The sequence below is a fragment of the Miniopterus natalensis genome, chromosome 4 (assembly GCF_054644295.1).
Source record: "Miniopterus natalensis isolate mMinNat1 chromosome 4, mMinNat1.hap1, whole genome shotgun sequence".
Taxonomy (NCBI): Eukaryota; Metazoa; Chordata; class Mammalia; order Chiroptera; family Miniopteridae; genus Miniopterus; species Miniopterus natalensis.
This window is the reverse complement of record NC_142084.1, coordinates 63,695,577-63,709,738: the sequence shown is the minus strand read 5'-3', so window position 1 is coordinate 63,709,738 and position 14,162 is coordinate 63,695,577. Positions and strand designations below refer to the sequence as shown.

At 50.9% G+C, this 14,162-nt stretch overlaps 1 protein-coding gene across 1 annotated transcript in view; it reads right to left on the bottom strand.

Moving 5' to 3' along the window:
• Positions 1 to 346: 346 nt before the first annotated feature.
• CELF5 (CUGBP Elav-like family member 5) overlaps positions 347 to 14,162 on the bottom strand; it is a 41,951-nt gene continuing 28,135 nt past the window's right edge. The window contains 10 exon segments of the mRNA XM_087816634.1: positions 347 to 2,757; positions 3,558 to 3,725; positions 5,889 to 6,032; positions 8,688 to 8,800; positions 8,802 to 8,856; positions 9,227 to 9,289; positions 10,767 to 10,913; positions 10,998 to 11,139; positions 11,798 to 11,944; positions 13,857 to 13,936. Of these exon segments, the coding sequence (XP_087672760.1) occupies positions 3,598 to 3,725; positions 5,889 to 6,032; positions 8,688 to 8,800; positions 8,802 to 8,856; positions 9,227 to 9,289; positions 10,767 to 10,913; positions 10,998 to 11,139; positions 11,798 to 11,944; positions 13,857 to 13,936 (1,019 nt within the window). The 3' untranslated portion in view covers positions 347 to 2,757; positions 3,558 to 3,597.

Here is a 14,162-nt window from a genome sequence, read left to right as displayed (position 1 = left end):
CTGGGCTGCCTCCGTGAGGTCAGAGACCAAAGCCATCTGTCAGTGCTGCATCTGTGGTGGCCAGCAGAGAGACAGATGTAGGTGTTTAAGAAACATCTGTGGACTGACTGACTGAGGGAATCAACAAAGGCACCTGCTCTTCCTGAGAATGAACACTCCATTTCTGCAAATTCTGGAGTGGATTTGGTGAAATCTTGGCTACAGGAACTGCAGATTTGCTTCTCAGTATATCTCCTCCTGCATCTCCCAACTCTAAATCTGAATTTCTCTAGCCCAGGAATTCAATGGGGCCAGATGCACTTGGTCTTTATTGACTCGAAAGGGCAAATAAGGGAGGACTCAGTCCTTTAGCAAGTAAAACTTTTATTAAATAAACTTTCAGTTTTTCCAGACTAGAGAGGCGTTTTGGACATAAAGATGATGCTTGCAGCTTCTCACCTGAAACACGCCACAGTGACAAGGACCTCTCCAGCCACAAAATTCATCAACCCAGAGTTTCTTCTAAGTCCTTCTCTTGTCTTTCTTGTGTGTGTGTGTGTGGTGTGTGGCAGTTTGTTTCCAAAAGTTGGTTTGCAAGTTGAAACTTCATGAAATTACTAGTAGCAGAAATAAAGTACATTGTACAAATCATGTAGGTCTTCGGTGTGGAGTATAAAAATGGTATTTACAGCCAGTAAACATGGACCAGGACACACGCCACTGCACGCCAGGCCTGGGGGGAGCTAGGTGGGCGCCGGAGACACAGACGAGGCCCCCTCTCGGCCCCTGAGCACACGCTTGCACACGCAGACGCACGGGACACAGGCACACTAGAGAATGTCTTGGAACAATTATCAAACTCTGGAATATCGAAACAAGTTGGTCAGATTTTTTTTTTCTTTTTTTTTTACTGTGTTTTTTTTTTTGTTTTTTTTGTTGTTTTTTTTTTTCTGGGTTGGCCAACACATTTTGGTAGAAACAAAAGGGAATGCTGTTTTCCAAAATTATTTTTCTTGAGCTTATTAAGTTCTCTGGCGCCTCGTTTGGCAATAGGCCCTGCTGGACGACCAAGCGAACTTGACTCTGTGCTTCAAGTGGGTTTTCTCGGTTTGGGTAGGTATACAGAGGCACCCCACAGGATCTCCCTCCCAGCCCCAGCTAGGAAACAAAAATCCATTGTTGTTTGATTTTCCCCCCATTTCTTCTTCACTTTTCTTCTTTGTACCTGCTCAGAAAGATCAAAATTAAATTAAAAAAAAAATTCTTTGAAGAGGTATCTTCGGCAAAGGGGTGCTTGGCCAGTGCAGGTTGGGCTTGTCCAACGAGCGTGGCGATCTTGGTTATGAGATCGTGAATTCCAGGCTGGTGATCCGAAGGCAGGGAGGACAGGCTGCCTGCCCTTGGGAGGGGGCAAGAGGAGAGGGGGCTCCCACCCACCCCATTTACCCCCGACGGAAAGCTAAGGGCTATTGGTCACATGAGTAAGGCTATGACTGGGGAGAAAGTGCTGGGGGAGGCTAGGGGGCTCTTTTGTGCTGGGGAAGGCAGGATTCTGAGACGAGGGAGGTTAGGGGGTCCCGGAAGCTGCAGCTAGGACCAGGGACACTCAAGCCGGCTGAGCCCATAGGCCCAAGAGAATCGTCGGTGGCAGCGGCCAAAAGTCCTGGAGGTATATCGGTTGGCTGATGACTCCCAGTGCTTCTCTGGCACCCTGGTCTGACAATACAGCCGGGAGGTGAGGAGACACTGGGCTGCCCGGCCAGCCTCAGCCCTTCTTATGTCCCTGCTGAGTGACCAGCTTAGGGTCACCTTCTCTTGGGTGGAAGGAAGTCAGAAAAGTTTGGTCCCATGATCTATACTCAAAAAATATATATACTGTCTATAGCTCTATATATATATGCATATATATATATAGGAAAAGTTGTGATTTAGTTTGGGGAAGCCACCAAGGTTGTGGGGGGTGGGGAGAGAAGAAATCTCCCAGGAGGAAGTGGTGAACTCCTCAGCCCCCAACTCAGGAGCTCCCCCGCCCCCTGCCCTCTTCGGTAGCGGTTCACATTTTGGGAAGGGGGCTAAGGGGAAACAGGAGAGGAGAGGAAGGGCTGGTGTCCAAACTCGGTTGTAATTTACGGAAAAGTCCTGGATCAGTTGGAAGCGGGGAAACCCTCCTGGGGTGGAAGGCCCCTCACCTGGCGGAGAAGGGAGGGGCGTTAGGGAGCTCTGAGCCAGGGCACAAAGGCAGATGACCTCACCTCCCATCCACCCCCTTGCCCTAGCCAGGTTGGGGTCTGCGACCCCAAGGCTCCTAATCTTCTCAGAAAGAGTCCATTTTGGAGTTTGGAGGCTGACAAACCTGGCTTGGAACAGATTCAGGGTCACCCAGTCTGTGTCCTTATCTGGCAACTGGGGACAGATATTCCTGTTTGTGTCTCCTCTCCTCTGCTGCCTGACACTGAAGCTCTTCCGGGAAGGCAGTTTCTCCCCCCACCCTCCAGCCCACCCCCAAGTTTCTGTTCATTGGCAGCTGTGTCCCCAAATGCTGGAAACAGTGCCTAGCATATAGTAGGTGCTCAGGAAGGCTGTGCTATCCTGGTGTGTTAAAAGTGTATGGATCGCCTGTGAGCTGTTTTTCAAACATGGCAGGTTTCCAAATGTGAGTTCCAAGATGCAGGACTCTGTGACTGCACACCCTTAAATCTGTGGATGCTGACCTAACAGGGCCTGAATACAGTCCCCTAACTGAGCACCTACTTTGTGCCAGACCCCAGGCGAGGCTCTCTGATGACGACGGCAATGGTGATTAAAAAAGAAAAAAAAAAATGAATTATTGAGAACTTTACAGGTAGTGGGTCCTGGGCTCAACAGGGAAAACACCGTGTTCCCTGTGTGAGTCCTCCCCACTGCCTCTGGGGGAGATGATTTTTATGAGCCCGTTTCACAGATGAGGCTCATGGAAACTTGAGGTCAGTAGCTAGTTTCCTCACTAGTCCCTTAGGCTCACTTATTCATTCCCCAAAGAAGGTGATTAGTTGATAAAGTTGTTTGCTCTGATGGCAAAATACACTCTTGGGGATTTGTCTGTTTGGAGGGACATTTTTTTCTCGCGTGCTGGTAGGTGGGGCAAAATCCCACTTTCCCATCAACCCATTGGGTATGAGTTATACCAAATAAGAGGAGCTGAGAGAGGGGCCCAGCTGGAAGAGTCTTAGAACAGGAGAGAAGGCCCTCCCCAGAACATTCCCCACTCTACCCAACCTGGCCCCTCAGACAAATTTCTATTCATCCTCCAAAGCCTTCTCCAGGAAGGACTCCGGAACCACCCTCGGTGAGCACTGGTTTCCCTGCTTCGCCAACACAATCCTACCCTCAGGTCCACAATAGGGATTGGGAGTGTCTTCATCCAGCTCGGTCCCTACCAATCCAACCTGAGGGCTCCCGAAGTCTCCTGCAGCAACCTCACCCCCCACGCCACGCCCCACCCCCACCCCCTGGCCCGGAGAGGGTTTGGAGAAGAGGGAGGGGCACGGCCAACACTGAGCTGGGGGGGTTGGAGTGGGTGGGGCCGCCTGGCGGCTCACCTGGGCCAAGCCCACAGCCTAGGGGCGGCTGTGGGCGTGGTCAGTAGGGGTGTCCCGGATCTTTGGGCCGCTTCAGCTGCACTTTCAGCCTCTTCATGCCGATCTGAAAGCCATTCATGGCTTGGATGGCGGTTTGTGCGCTGGCCGGGTTGTCAAAGCTCACGAAGCCTGCAGAGACCGGGGTGGACCCGCGATGGTGGGCAACGTGGGCGTCTTCCATTCGGCTTCCCGGCTCGCGGGGGTCCTAGGGGCGGGGTGTGCGCTCGCAGGGGCAGACAGCCCGCGGAGGTGCAAGGGCTTGCCAGAGGACACACAGCAGCTCTGGCCTGGTTCTGACACCCCTGGACTTGCATGCCTCTGGGGATGGGGCACTCATTCTCTACCTGGGGTTTGCTTTGCTGAGATTTCCCTTGTGGAGTTGGGGACAGGTGGAACCTCTGGGGGTCTGGGGAGGGGCACGTTCTCCCTCCCACCGGAATGCCTGCCTCCTTCTGGGCCCTGATGCTAACTAATCCTTTGCCTACTCTGAGACCTCTATTCATCTGGGATCTTGTCTGTCCATCTGACTATCTTTGTGTGTGCATGTCTTTGTCTCTTCTGTCTTTTTCCATCTCTCCTTCCTTCTCTCTCTGTCTCTATCTCTATCTCTGTCTTTCTGTCTCTGCCAGACTCTCTGCTCCTAGTCTCCCCCAAGACTCTCAGAAATACTTAAGCCTCCCCCTCCTTAAACTGCCCCCAGCCAAAACTCCCTCCACCTGCCACCTGAAGGCCACCTGGCCCTACTCCTGCCCCTTACCTCTCTGTCCTCACAGACTTCACAGACCATGTCGAGGCCACAGAGGCCAGGGGCCCTCCAGGGAGAAGGGACCACACAAGCATTTGGAGATGGGGCCACCGGAGCTCTATGTGAGAGGCCAAGTGGGAGGTCAGGCAGAGAGACAGTGGAGTCAAGGTTGAAGGGGTCCAGGGGGAGCCACAGGGGAATCTAGAGCTGGGGGGTTAATGTCATATTTATCTCCTCTAATGCCCCCCAATTATATAGATGAGCAAACTGAGGCTCAGAGAATGCATATGACCCCCCTGATTGTTGTAAGATTGAATAGGTTTTCCTCTAGAAATTTCCTCTTCCTCCTGGAAGCAGGTTACATAAGAGGGGGCCTGGGCACTAGTGGGAGTCCCATACTTGCTGGGTGACTTCAAGTGTGTCACCTGACCATTCTGTTCCTCTCTTTCTTCCCTCAGCAAAAAAGGGACAATTCTTCCCCTTTATGGCTGGATATGGAGTACATACAGAAGGCACTTAAACAGTCAAGTTAGCTCTTAGAAGAGGACAGGGTGGGGTTAACAGTCCAGATTTTGTAGTTAAACAGACTGGTTCTAATCTAGGTTCTGCCTCTTTGCAACTGTGTGACTTTGAACAAGTGTCAGTGTCTCTTTGAGCCCTAATTTTCTGTTTCTGGGGACAAAGAAGTCCTCCCGAAAGTTCAAGACCCTTCATGACTTGCCCCTGTCCCCCACCTGCCCTTACCTCCTCCTCTCTCCCCATCACTCACTCTGTTCCATCCACACAGGCCTTCTCACTGTTCCTCCAACACACATAGTCCAGCCCCAGGCCTTTGCACATGTTGTTCCCCCTTCCTAGAACACTCTTCCTACAGATTTCCCCATGCTGGGCTCATCACTAGTCAGTTCTATTTTTCTTCATACCGATTATAATTCCCTGGCCTATATCCTATTTTTCCTTGTTTCCATCTCCTCCCCCTAAACCTGTGCTTTCCAATTCGGTAGCCACTGGCTCCAGTGGTTATTTAAATTTAAATTAATTAAAATTAAATAAAATTTAAAATTTAGTCCTTTGGTCACACTGGCCACATTTCAAGTGCTTGGTAGCCACATGGGGCTGATGGCTCAGAGAGGTCAGATGTAGAACATTGCCATCATCAGAGAAAGTTCTACTGGACAGTACAGGAAGACTGTGAGCTTTCTGAGGGCAGGGGTTTGTAGGCTTCCTTCACCGCTATATGCCCAGTGCCAAGCAGAGCCTGGTACACAACAGGGACATAATATATGTATTTCTTGAATGAATGAATGAATGAATGAATGAATGAGACTTAGAAAGAATGTATAGCAAGTGCCTAGCACATAGTAGGTGCTTATTAAGTGCTCACTCTGATTATGAATGTGATTTTTTTTTTAAAAATGTGATTCTTTTGGACCAGGCCTGTCTCATGACTGACCAACCCCTCCCACCTCATCCCCCATCTTCTGTTCCAGGGTGAAGGGAGTGAGACAGGCTGGCCAGCAGGAAGAGGTGCCCTCCAAGGTACTCACCAAAACATTTGCTCTGGTTGGTGGCCCGATCCATAAACACCTTGGAGGAGATGATATTGCCGAAGGGCAGGAACATCTGTGTCAGCTCCGTGTCTCCAAACTCCTGGGGGAGGTGGTAGATAAACAGGTTACAGCCTTCGGGACCTGCAGGTGGGGGAGAGAAAGACATAAAGCCCCCAAGGAGAGGAGGTGGACCCCCCCCTGGGGGAGGGGCGGGTCTGGACCCACGTCTGGTACCTCTAGTGGTCAGGAAGAAGGGGTCTGGAAATGGGGGGGAAGGGAGGAAAGTCACCCTGAACTCTGGTCTATAATCCCACACTCGGATACTCCAAACCTCTGATAATCCTCAGGCCCCAGATAATTTATAAAATTCAGATGATCCCTACTCCTCCACCTAAACCAAGATAAATCCAAGAAACTCCAAAATCCAGGAAAATCCCTAAACCTCAAACTCCAGATTATTTACAAAAGTCAGGTTAACTAGGTGTAGGTATGTGGAAACTGTAATCTATCTTTGCAACTATTCTGTAAGTCTAAAACTGGTTCTAAAATAAAATGTTTTTTTAAAAAGTCCGATGATTGCCCTGGCCAGTGGGGCTCAGTTGGTTGGAGTGTCATTCTGTGCACCGGAAGGTCTCAGGTTCGATTTCTGGTCAGCGCACATACCTAGGTTGTGGGTTCGATCCCTGGTCAGGGCTCTTATTGGGGTGCATGCGGGAGGCAACCAGTCGATGTATCTCTCTCACATCGATGTCTCTCTCTCTCCCCCTCCTTCTCTCTCTAAAATCAATTTTTAAAAATAGTAATAAAAGTCTGATGATCATAGAATAAAACAAGACAAATATCCTCTGGTCCCCAAACCCAAATATCCAGATATATTTTCCAAAAGCTATGGATAATCCTCTTAACTTTGGATAATTTTCAAAACTCAGGTGATGCAAAAATAAAATCAAGTAAAATAAAAAGAGAATTCTCTAGTCCTGAACCCCAGTTATCCTTAAAACACGAATAATTTTTAAATGGTAGACTATATCAACCCAAACTATTTTTTTTTTTAAGCATGGCTAACCCTCAAAATCATCCCTTCCCCATATAATCCCAGTGCATGGTTTATATACAAACTATAATTAATACCATTTAAAAACCTGATTGTCTTAGATGGTTTGCCTCAGTGGTTAGAGCATTGGCCTGTGGACTGAAGGGCCCCGGGTTCAATTCCAGCCAAGGGCATGTACCTCCGTTGCAGGCTCAATCCCCAGTCCTGGTTGGGGCAAGTGGGGAATGCAACCAATCAATGTCTCTCTCATATTGCCGTTTCTCTCTCTCCCCCAACCTCCACTCTCTCTGAAAAGCAATGGAAAAAATATCCTTGGGTGAGGATTAAAAAAAAAACCTGATTGACTTGGGGTGGTGAAAACACAGTACAATATACAGATGATGTATTATAGAATTGTTCACCCGAAACCTATATAATTTTTTTTAATCCTCACCTGAGGATATCTTCCCATTGCTTTTTCAGAGAGAGTGGAAGAGAGAGAGAGAAACATCGATGTGAGGACATATCAATTGGTTACCTCCTCCATGCGCCCTGAATGGGCTGGGTACATGCCCTTGGCCGGACTCGAACCCAGGACCCTTCAGTCTGCAGGTCAACATTCTAACCACTAAGCCAAACCGGCTAGGGCTGAAACCTATATAATTTTATTAGCCAATGTCACCCCAATAAATTTAATAAAAAGTAAAATAAAATAAATCAAAAAATAAAAACCTGATTATCTGAGGCCATGAACAGTTCCCAAACCTTCTCCCATGCTCCCCAAAACAAAGGTAATGGTCAAATCACCGAGAATTGCTCCCACCTTGCAATGAATATTCCCCACCTCAGAAAATACAAAATCCAAGATCACACAATCACACCCACTCCCTTACCTTTCTGATTAGGACCACAGTTCTGCTATAATGCTTGTTTTTAAAATGCGTGTTCCAACGTGATTGATATGTCACGGAACAATTTTGAGCATAACACAAATCCTGTTTTTGCTTATGGGCTATCTCGTCTCCAGGAAACACTAGGTGAATGCAGAAAACCTGGACCCAGATGAACCAAGCCTCATGAGAAAAAAAAAATTCGTGCTCACACACGAATTTTCCGAGCTTCCCTTGCCGTGGAGGGCGACCTGGGGCTTTTCTGGTTGGTCACTTCTCCCCAGCCCCTCCCCCCACTTCCAATAGCTGGATTAAAGTCCTAAGGGACTCCCCTGTGGTGAGCGCCCACTGCTTACTTCCCGATAACGCCTCTTGGCACAGTCGCCTGTGTTACAGGTGAGGATACTGAGGAATAGGGTAGCCAGGTGCCTTCCTTTTGTCACAAATCAGAAGGGAGTGGATCTGAATTCCAGTTGTCCTACTCCAGAATCTAACTCTTGCATCCCTCGACTTTCCTGGGGAAGCCTCAGTTTACCTGAAATACATCATCACCTCATCCCCAACCTCGAAATGAGTTTCCTCTCCAAAAACTCGAAGGATCATTCCGTTTTGGAGAGGGCACCTCTATGCCTACGGGAGCGAGCGAGCACGGTTCTCACTTTCTGGAGGAGAAAACTGAGGCTCAGAGGGGGGGGTTCAGTTGCCCCCCAAACACCCAGGGATTGCGTCAGGACTTGCACCCAGGCCAGTCCGTCTCCTGGGCAAGTTCTTAGCCGCGCGGTTCCCAGAGGCGTGGCCCGGGGTGGATCCTGTAGGTGACGGGATCGGTCAGAGGGCAGGGCTGGCGCCCACGGGAGGTCGCGGCCCCCTCACCTTCTCGCTGCTGCTGCTGCTGCAGGAGCGGCGGCGGCTGCGGGACGCTGTGCGCGATGGGAGTGATGGCCGCAGTAGGGTACATGGCTGTGGAGACCCGGAGCGGAAGCGGAGTGAGGCCGGTGGGCGCCCGGCGTCGGCGGGGCGGGACTTATTCTAGGGGCGGGGCCTAGGATGAGGGCGGGGCTAGTGCCAGGCCTTGCGGAGGAGAGGCGTGGCCACAACGAAGAGAAGGCCTAAAGGTGGGGCCACGGCAACAGGAAAGAGGGGAGGGGCCAGGACCTGAGAGGCGGGGACAGGAGCTAAGGGAGGGGCTAAGGCGGGCCTTAGGAAGAGTCAGAGGTGGGGTGGGGCCTTGGTAGGGGCCGGGCAGGACTTGAGGGACGAGACCGGACGCGAAAGACCCGGGCAGCGCCGAGAGCTGGGAAGCCAGGTTAAAGACAGACCTTGGGGCCGAGCCCTGGGGGCGGGGTTTCTTGTGGGGCGGGGTTTCTTGTGGGGCGGGGCCAACCGCGGGCCGGGCCGAGCTGCCTCCCTACCTGTGTACTGCTGGACTCCGGAGAAGGCGGGATGAAGGGTCTCGGCCATGGTCGGGCTCTGGGCTGCGGGCAGACAAAGGGACTAAGCGGGGCGGGGGCAGCATAAGACTTCTATCCACCCGCAATTCTTAAGAGCCGGAAAGAGAGCAACAGGCGTCCGCCCTCGCTTCACCTCTGCGTAAATGGTTTACAGGTATGATTCCAATTTTACAGGTGGGAAAACTGAGGCTCAAAGATCTGAAGTAACGGGCACAGATAGGAAATGGCAGAAGCCAAACTGGAATCCAGGTTTCTTGGACTCCAGAGAGTTTGAAACATCCCATCTCTGTATCCCCATCAGGACCCCCTCGTTCCTTTTATTCTCTAGATTCTCCAGGACTCCAGGCCTCTGCTCCAGACCACCGCTCACCCCCGTCCCTTCCCCTCTCTTGCTGCCTACACCTCATTCATCAGTCACTTCATGGACCCCCCTATGTGGCTGTGACCTTTCTACTGCCCTGAGTGAAGGAGGTAAGTGAGGGGAGAGTTTGTCCATGTCACCAAAGCTGGTGAATCAAGAAAATTTAGCCAAAAGATTCTGCTCGAATGGACAGAGAGAGGTTGCTCGAGGACAGAATGGTGTGGAGGGATGTGATTGTAAAAGAGTTGCATGAACGAATTACTTTGTAGAGCTGGAACAGTTCTGTATCTTGAATGTGGTGGTGATTACATGAATCTATACCTGTGATAAAATGGTGTAGAGTCACACACACACAAGTGCATGTAAAAAGCAATGAAATCTGAATATGCTCTCCCACTCCAGTTGAGTTCATTGTACACACCAATGTCAGTTTCCTGGTTTTGACAATGTCCTATAATTATCTATGATGGTAGCATCAGGGGAAGCCGGGCGAGGAGTACACAGGACTTCTCTGTATTATTTTGGCAACTCCTCGTTAGCCTCAACCATTTCAAAATAAAAATAAAAATAAATCCTCCTCATTGGTGGAAGCACAGATGATTTACTTAACCTCAGCAAGGTGTTGGAAGATGTTTGCCTTGAAATCATGGTATAGTAGGGAAAGGTGCAGAGCCCAGCCCAAATCAGCCCATGGTCAATACTGAGTGAATGAATGAATGAATAAGTGAATGAATGAATATGGGTACTGATATCTTCCCAAACAGTAATGTTTAATAATTAAGATTGATGGTGCCATTCTTAGTACTAGGTGATGTGTTAAGCATTTTGCATAATGATTTCATTGTCAATGCAACCTCATGAGATGACTGATATTATCTGCCCTGTTCCATAGATGAGCAAACTGAAACTCAGAGACTTAAAGGAATCACCCAGGGCCTCCAAACCTGAATATGAACCCAGAAATGTCTGGGTACAAAGTTCCTATGTTTAACCTTTTTCTCTGTGCACACAAGCTGAGATTCCCTTTGTTCTGTCCTTCTGTTCCATGGGACACCAAGGCACAAGAAATTATGCTTGTCCTAGAGACACCGTCCCTGACCCCTAATGCTCTCCTAGGCCCTGAGGAATCACTCAAGTTACCTGGGTAGGGCATGAGGCCATTGGCATATACGGTCTCTAGGGCAGGGTGCCCACCAGGGAAGGGCACAACACCTGCAAAGCTGTTGGTGATGGGAGCCATGAGGCCGGGCACGGCGGCAGTGCTGAGCAGTGGGGGTGAGTGCAGTCCTGCAGAGCAGAAAAACATCATGAGGAGCCTGGGTCTAGCCCTGGCCCTGCCCACCCATCCTTGGGCCTCTGGAGGACTCTCACCAGAGGCAGGGGCGATGGGTGTGGCAGGCAGCCCATTAAGGCTGACGGCGCCAATCTGCTGAATGTGGCAAGGTGAGAAGGCCACGCCAGGGCTCAGGTAGCTGCCTGACGTGGACAGGACCGTTGTCTGCTGCTGCATGAGCTGGTGGTAGAGAGGGAGTCAATATGCACAATCAGGGTGTCACCTGCCCTGAGATCATAGCTCCCAGGGAGAGGCCTGGTCCTCCAGTAACTAGGGGGGTCAGGCTGGATATCTTGACTCAGGCCAGGGTCAGAGATCAGTCAGGAACTGGGGGTCAGCCTGGGATCAAAGCTTACTCTAGGATCAGGGCTCAGCATAGGGTTAGGGCTCAGTCTAGGTGCAGAGCTCATAGGAATCAGGGCTCGTCCAGGGATCTGGGTTCAGTCAAGGGATCAGTCAACATTTAACTCAGCCAGGGTTGGGACTCAGTTTGGAGTTAGCCTGGATTTAGAGGCTCAGCCTGGGTTTGGTCTCAGTTTGGGGTTGAGGCTTGGCCTGAATTATTTGGGGGCTGAGCATGGGGTCATGTTAGTCCAGAGTTGGGGTTCACCTTGGACCCAGGGCTCAGTTTATGGCTGGGGGCTCAGCTAGGGTTGGGGCTCAGGAATCAGCCTGGATTTGTGGGCTCAGCAATGGCCAGGATAGAACCCTAGGTCAGAGAGACTGGGTAGGAGACAGAAAGATAGGCAGAGAGGTCAAACCCCTCTAGACTTAGATCGAGAGAGAGACTGAGTCAGATCCTAGAAGTGGTCCTGAAAGCGCCGCTGAGGTCACTCACAGCCTGGGCGTAGGCACTGTAGGGGCTGAAGGGCAGGGTGAGGGATGGTGTCAGGATGCCCAGCTGGCCCACCATCTGCTGCATGCGCCGTAGTGTTCGCTCCTTGTCTGTGTCGGCAAACTTGACCACCAGGCTGGAGGAGGCACCCTACAGGAGCAGCCGCAAGCAGGAAAAGAAAAAAGGAGGGAGGTAACCAGGAATCTGGGGACCCCAGAACCACACCAGCTCTGGCCCTTGGGTGAGGGGTGTAGATGGCAATAGCTGTTGGCCCTGTCCATAGCCCCAGCTGCAGACTTTGGGCTCCACAGTGAGACTACCTGAAGATCAGAGTCCTGGGTCTCGCACTTGATGGTGCAACCACCCCTGCACACAGGTGGGACATCTGGGCCCAGGGGGCAGTGTCTGAGGTACAGTGAAGGACTCTGACTCTCAGGCACACTCTCAAAAACAGGAGGAGCCTTGGCCTGTGTGGCTCAGTTGGTTGGGCATTGTCTCCTGCACCAAAGGTTGCCGGTTTGATCCTGGTCCAGGCACATACCAGGGTTGCAGGCTCCCTGGTAGAGGATGTGCAGGAGGCAGCCAATGTTTTGCTCTCATATCAATGTTTCTCTCTCTCTAAAAATAAATTTAAAATCTTAAAAAAAAACACACACAAAAAAAAACACCCAGGAGGAGAATCCAACTACTAGAAAGGAACACTGGTGGCTTGGGTGGAGGATCCTATAATTGTCACCCACACCTGAGAACAGGTGAGAATCCAATCACCAAAGAGAAATGGGGCACAGATGGATAACTCTGCAAATGGCATCTTGCACCTGAGAACATGTGAGATTCCAACCACCAGAGAGGTTGACATGCCCCCTTTAATGGAGAGCTCACTCCCTGCTATGCCTGCCAACCTCATCACTGGACAGCTCTGAGTAGGAGGAAGCCTGACCTTTGTGATGAGCTAAATCATTTCTGTCCAGTGAGTAAAACTGATGCCTGCTCTTCTGAGACTGCCCTGCACTTCACACCCATTTTCAAGAACTGAGAGAGTTAGTTCTCCAAGGCTGTCTTTCCCATGCACCTTTAGACATTTGCATACAGTGAAAGTGGTCCCTAGAGCCTCCTTCCTGGGGGGCAGGGCCACTCCCAGTGCCTTGGTGGTCCTTCCCAGCCTCACACCACTGCTGACCCACAAGTTCCCAGCTCCAGTCTTGCCTCTGCCCACCCCCTACTCTGGCCCCAAAGAGACATTTCCAACTAACCTGGCCCCTTCCCTTCCTTGTTGAACCCCTCTGTGGCTCCCCATGGCCATAGGAAGAATCTGTGCCCCTCAGCCTTGAACTGCAGGCCCCTCCAGCCCATCCTCTCCAGCTCCTCTGGGGCTGCCCATTCCGATCCTGCCTTTGATCTTGTCACTCCCCATACCCGCATGTCCCTCTGCGAGCCTCAACAACTCCCAGCAACCTTCAGGTCTCACCCCTCCTATATACTCACACACATACACTCACCATGCAGGTTCACAGTCATGCACAGCACTCATACACACTTACCATGCATGCTCACACATACTTGCACACATGCATTTACATACCCATGCACAAAATCACACAAGTACACACATAAGTATATACAGTCACTCTGCACACATAATCACATGCCCTCACCCACACATACTCACACGCATGCACTCATCCACACACATATTCACACACTTACCCTCACACACACACCTACAGAGGCACATGCATGCACTTGTTCCCCCCACATCACCCAGGCATACTCATGCACTCACACAGACATGCATGAGAGAGTGCATGCTCTCTCAGATTCACATGCTCTCTCAGACACACTCACATGCAGTACATCCTTGCACACACACATACATTCACACATACACATTCACACATTCATGATCACACACACATACACCCACTCACACCCATCAGAGACTGCCCCTTTTTCCACCTGTGCCCTCTGTGAAGAAGAGCCAGGATGGCTGGGATGGTAGAAACAGAACATCCTTGCCCCTTTCCCATGCCCACCACCATGGCCCAGGGCAGCTCCTACTCACCGGCATGGTCTGGCTGCCATGCAGAGCATGGATTGCCGCCTGAGCCTCCGTGTGGGAGGAGAACTTCACGAAGGCACAGCCTGCTCCAAGAGAAGAACAGGTGAGAGGCAACAAGGTCTTTCTAGGAAGGCAGAGGCCACTGGAGAGGGAGCTGAGAGCCCTGGATGGCCAGTCAGCATCAGACACATGCAGCCAGAAAGTCAGACACCTGGACAACAGAGCCAGCCAGCCATTTGCTCAGACAGAAAGCTGGACAATGAAGGATGAGACAGTAAGAGAAGCACATGGCCAGCCACAGACAGTTGG